Source organism: Engraulis encrasicolus, chromosome 3 (genome assembly GCF_034702125.1).
Source record: "Engraulis encrasicolus isolate BLACKSEA-1 chromosome 3, IST_EnEncr_1.0, whole genome shotgun sequence".
Classification (NCBI taxonomy): domain Eukaryota; kingdom Metazoa; phylum Chordata; class Actinopteri; order Clupeiformes; family Engraulidae; genus Engraulis; species Engraulis encrasicolus.
The window spans coordinates 40087893-40093997 of NC_085859.1; the positions used below are offsets into that span (position 1 = coordinate 40087893).

The following is a 6105-nucleotide window of genomic DNA, read 5'->3' on the forward strand; positions in this document are numbered from 1 at the left end:
TTTTTTCCAAACATAACAATCGGCAACCAAACACACCAAAGTTTATCCCTTCAAAACAGTAACCCGGGAAAGTGTCTTAGGACTACATCACTGATTTCAGCACCACACGCGTGGACAGCTCCCTTTTAGAGTAAACAGCCTTATATGAATATGAAGGGAAATGCCGGCTGTTCTGATAGCCTAATGATAGGGCTTCACAGTTTGAGTGGCAGCATTCTCAGAATAGTTTCGATTTTTTTTTTTTAAATGAAGGCAATCCAACAAAAGCATATCGTATCAATGACCGAATAGCGGGATGTAGGAAGCGGCGGTCGGTGGAAAACGTGCCGGTATTCCGACAATAAACAGCAACATCGGAATAGCAGCATGTAAACAGCAACATCGGAATAGCAGCATGACGAGGGTTAAAAAAGAATTGCCATCAACTATACGTATTCATTTCAGACATGCCTGGGTGTCATATCGATGTGTGACAGGTCCTGAGGGAGAGAGCCCTGGAAGTAGCTCATAGGTGCGTTCAGGCTGACCGAGAACTGTGCCAGTTCTTGCACCTAATCTCGAAGCGGCTGGTGAGTTCACGACACGATTCTGAGCGTTCAGGATCCTGGAAAGTTGGTTTGTGATGCAGACCGAAAAATAATTGGTTTGTTGGCAACATGGATGTCAACCAGTGCATCGTGACGATTGGTTCACTCCAGTTGACCTGAAGGATGCCTACATTCAAATTTGCATCTACCCCCCGCATAGGAAATATTTGTGTTTTGCCTTCGACAGGGTGTTTTACGAGTTCATGGTGCTCGTCCCGGTTAGCCCTGAGCTCCGTGTGTTCACACGCTGCTTGGAGGCTGGTCTCCTTCCTCCAGAGAGCAAGGCCTATCTGGCCGACCTTTTGACCTGTGCCGACTCTGAGCAGCAAACTAGGTTGCACACGGCTCTGTTGGTGTCACACCTGCACAGTTTGGGGTTCACCATTGACTGGCAGAAAAGCACCCTCCTCCCAGCCCAGAACATAGTGTTTATCAGCATGTACCTCGACTCCGTCACGTACAGGGCTTTCTTGTCACCGGGGAGAATCGAGGCATTCCGTGCCTGCCTAGCGTAGTTCCGTGCGTCCCAGTGGATTCCTTTCCGTGTCCTTATGGGCCGTGTACACCAGGCGCTACCTACACGACCCAGGTAGCTGGGGTGGTTGAAGAAGTTTCGCCATGAATTCGCTTTATTCGCTCTGGACACGGCATTGACATGTTTGATTCAGCTAATCACATAACGGCTCTGTCTTGACAACCTGGGACATTCGTCGATACTGTATGAACGTTCCAATTGGTTTTTGCCGTAATGCGTCATATCGAATTCGCCTATGATTAGCTTGAGTTTAATCGTCAAAATTCGCTCTGGTCACTCAGTTCGCTTCGCTCCTGGCAAATTCGCTCTGGTAGCTTTATTCGCCTCCCCTCCATAGGGAAATAATGACTTCCGCTGCTCAGGTTGCGTAGTTCGCGCTTGGTGTACACGGGGCTTTAGGCTTGTTGGGCCTCATGGCTTCCAATATCCATGTGGTGCCCCTTGGTCATCTCTTCATGAGAGAGTTTCAGAGGCACTACGCTTGTGCCCTGTCCGTCACAGGTCCCACCTGGTGACAGTGTCTAACTGCTGTCTAAAATCCCTCATACCGTGGAATCAGCCTCAATTTTTCAGCAGCACCTCTGCCGGCGAGCAGCTATTCTACCTTTACTGCACTGACATGGGACCTCCTCCATGCAGTATAACATCTGCCCTGATTGGCACTCGTCTAGCTGCCATGAATTGAGTGTGCAGTCCACAAGGCAGTTTATTCTCTGCTTCAAGGAGAACGCAGCGCTTATTTGTCTTTGGAAGTCACAATAATAATAATAATAATAATAATAATAATAATAATAATAATAATAATACATACACGTAGGTTTTGTATAGCACTTTTCAAGACACTCTAAGATGCTTTACAGACCATACACAGTAAATTCTGCGGTGCTCATTTAACACTTAGAGAGTTCATTTGAGTCCAAATGATGTCAAATAAACTCTATAAGTGTTGAATTAACACCACAACATTTACTGCGTAGCATAGAACATGCTGCCGAGCATTCATCCCCGCCTTTATACGACCAAGCAGATCTCATTGTGATCAGGCAAATAGAACTGTTCTTGGTCACACAGAAGAATGGCTAGTAGTTGGTAGTTAGCATCAGTCAACCGGCAGATAGTCAAAAGTCAAAAGTAGACCATTATAGGGTCATTTCCACTGCCCGTTTTCTATCCGGTATACAGCTCAGCACAGCACAACTCAGCCACCACTTGTTGCTTTTCAATTGGGTACGATACAGCTCAACTCAGCTGGAAAACCAGCTGGCCGGCTGAAGCGAGCTGAGCGGGTCTTGCTGCTAATTGCCCAGAATCCATGTCAGCTCGTCCTCACTGGTGAATAAAAAAATAATCATGGTGGCCACCAGATCAACTGTCTTGGAATGCTCTTTAGTTTGACACTGTATTACTTTGATATTAAAATCGAAAACAGAAATCAACATTGTAATATCCAAATATGATATCGCTGAAACTATTTACAGCCTAGCAGAGCTGAGATATCTGTTGGCCTTACGTTAAAGTCAACTTGCCTACGTAAAGTAATGCTACGTGACAACGCCAAATACTCCGAGAGTAACACGGTTTGTAATGGAAACACAAACCAGGCTGGTTTGACAGTACCACTCAGCACCACTCAGCTCGACACAGCACGACCTGGCTTGTTTGTGGAAGAACGGCTTTTGATGACTGAGCACTCCAATGAGTTCATAAAGGTGGGTGTGGGTAAAGGGCCAGAAAGGGACCTTCTAGATTTCTCTCTTTGGGTCCAATTGTAGACAATCCAACATAGAGCATTAAACACTCAGAACTGGTGTATCTTTATTCAACACATTTATTTTTTGTCTCATAGTTTGTCTCATAGACTCATCATTAGACAGTTGGCAATTCCCAAGGTTTATGTCCAAGTTGTGCTGTTTGTTCAGGTGATATGCTTCAGAAGCGTTCTTGGGTCATGATTAATTTCTTTTTCTCTGTACATTCTAACTGGAATGAAACTTGTTGAACTGCGCAGTGACGGTGGCAAATAGCCTACTGCTGCATGGAACTAGTTTAATTTATCTGTGGCCTGTGGTAGCCCTACTAAACACCTATGGTATGGGTAACACAGATACACGATTGCTGTCCCTGTGTCACGCACTTGTGTACTTTGCGTAGAGCACTCACACTGAAAATTTTGTCTAATTCAGTGCACTGAAAGCGCCTGGATGATGCCCTAACAATGGCGAAAAACGCAGTGCTTGAACGATGAACACTGCACGCACTAAACAGTCACCATGTTGATAATGAAATGGAAGAAGAGTTAGGTCAACAGTATCCTAATTCTGTAATGTTGCTGAGACACCAACCTTTTCATGCCAAGCCGAGCATTTTTTTTTTTCACAGACAGCAGTAAATACCACACATAACATTCCCATAACAATTCAACTATCTGTATTTTCCTCTTTTTTTTAAACAATAACCACACAACAAATACACCAAAACAAAGACAGCAAACAAGGAACAAGACACACACACACACACACACACACACACACACACACACACACACACACACACACACACACACACACACACACACACACACACACACACACACACACACACACACACACACACACAAACAAAAAAACCAAAACAAAAACCCAAAGTGCCTAACCAACTACAATCAACGTTGACCTCTGTTCACACAACACAGTCATACATGTACCAAGCCAAGCATTATTGTATGTGAAATAGCTGCCAATTGGGATGAATCATGAAATGAAAATACAAGCATGACACGCTGTGCAACGTAAACGGTAGTCAACCGATATTTGGTGAGCTTATGCTATGCTAATGCTCCAGTGAGGGCACAGTTAGTGCTCAAAGTTCTCCACGACACTATGCACTTCAAGACTCCAGTGCACTGTGAGCACTATGTACTAACCGTCAGTGCACTGAAACAAGTGCCCGAAATGGGTTTGTCTCAGATGGTGCACTTGGGACACTATATTTCAGTGCGTAATTAAAACGCCATACGTAGTAGACCTGCTGAAACATGAACATTGAAGTGCACAAGTGCACAATTTGAGACGTAGCAGATGACTAGGCCAACTGGGCTCTGGGACACACAGGTCCAAATCCAAGAACGAGGCCTATATAGTATATTATGGGATCTGGATCTGTTACCACTGGCAGCTGAATTCAATCATCAAGTGTAGTGTATTCAGTCAAAGATATTATCCTCAGACGCAATAGCCTGTAAGGCCTACACAATGGGAAAGTCTGGTCACCCGGATGCCCAATGGCGCATTCCCCAACGGTGGGAGATAGGATGTTTCTGACCTTGTAGAAATGCATTGGAACGCCTGTTGAAGCGGAATGTTCAAGTCGCGAGCTGGGGCCAAATCAAAGTACCCCGACTTCCTCCCATTGACAATTGTGATGTCTTCACAGCAATGGCAGCGCACAGTGTTAGGAATAGTTTATCTTGCACATTTCTCAGCAATCATCATTTTATGGACAAATAGTTCATAAACACAAAATAGAGTTGATTCGGACAGGTTAACGGTTGCAAAACCGCCTGTGAACCTTTCTAAGGTGTAGTTATATTGGCATTGCCTCTTTCAAAGATGAAATGCGGCTAAATGAAAAGACGCATGGTGTTGTTCACACCTCATTGTTTACATTGCTGACATCTTTGAGAAGTGGATATGCATTTTTGTCCCTCCATGTCTGTAGTTTGTTTGACTTGCTGGTTGGAACGCTTTCAAGTGGGAGGTAGCTGACTCCTGGTTGCATATTGGGAAGCTCCTACCGCTGGGGGATTACATACCGCCATTCCGACATTCTGACAAACACGCCATTCAGACATACGAGACCAAGTTGCTTTTAGGGGAGCGAGCATACACCTTCGGCATGTCCGGAGCTGTCCATGCATGTTGCTGAAATATGGTAAATCGTGCTCACTTTTTCCTACCGCCATACCGAGACCAAGTTGCTTCCCTTAGCGCAGCACTATGGCTCTCTGTAATGTCATAGCAATGTTGTTATGATGTAGTTAAGCATTTTCAGCAAGTGAATAGGGTCGCCTGCGACCCCAGCTGCAGTAAGAGGCTACGGGAGCCAGCAGCATACACCTGCAGCATGTCCGGAGCTCTCCACGCATGTAGTGCTGAAATCAGCGTAAATCGTGCTCCAAGGGAAGGAGCCCAAGATGGGGGGTGGGAGTGTCGGAATGGCGGGACGTTTCATGGAGGAAAAACAAGACACCGCCATTCCGACAATTGAACGTCAATGTCGGAATGGCGGTATATCGGAATGGCATTTGCCACCCCCTGCGGGAGAACGAGCCACAAGACCACCTGTTGGTAGCAAGGACAGTCGGCCCGATCTTGGCTGAATGTCGGCACTGTCGGCTGAGAGTCGGCTCGGCTGGAACACTGGTTACCGTGACTCAGCCAACACTTCATAGAACACTGAAAATAACTGTCACTTCATGCAGTTACTGAGCCAACACTCGACCGACACTGAAAATAATTGTCAGTCTCATGCAGTAACTGAGCCAACACTGAGCCGACACTGTCGGCATACGGTAATAGGGCCATTATTGGGCCACGGACAAAGCCAGAATTGGGCCGACTGTCAGCACTCGCAAAAAAAGTATCGGGCCAACAATGGGCCAGATAAACTTTGCTACCTGACTTACATGCAGAGGTTGGATATCAGTGAGATGTCTCTGAAAACGTTCACTCAGTTTTGTAACGTGGGAGAATTGTCAAAATGTCAGTTGCAGTAAGAACACTATGGCTCATGATGTTCACCTCGTCGCATGGACAAAAATGAACATGTGTCTTCTTGCAAAACTTCATCAATACAACACCTTATTTGATCAACAGGCCAGACCAAAGAAAGTGGATGACAGACAGCTGTGCCATTTCCGCTTTAACGCCCGCCCATTATGTGTTCTGCTCATTTGATTGGACAATACTCTGTTGTAGACTACAG

The 6105-nt window shown here is 45.6% G+C and overlaps 1 protein-coding gene across 1 annotated transcript in view; it reads right to left on the reverse strand.

Moving 5' to 3' along the window:
- The window catches only part of ksr2 (kinase suppressor of ras 2), a 131963-nt gene extending 130991 nt beyond the window's left edge, over positions 1-972 (reverse strand). Inside the window, exon 1 of the mRNA XM_063193940.1 lies at positions 887-972. Within this exon, the coding sequence (XP_063050010.1) occupies positions 887-972 (86 nt within the window). The remainder of the gene's footprint in view (positions 1-886) is intronic.
- Between the last annotated feature and the right edge of the window lie 5133 nt (positions 973-6105).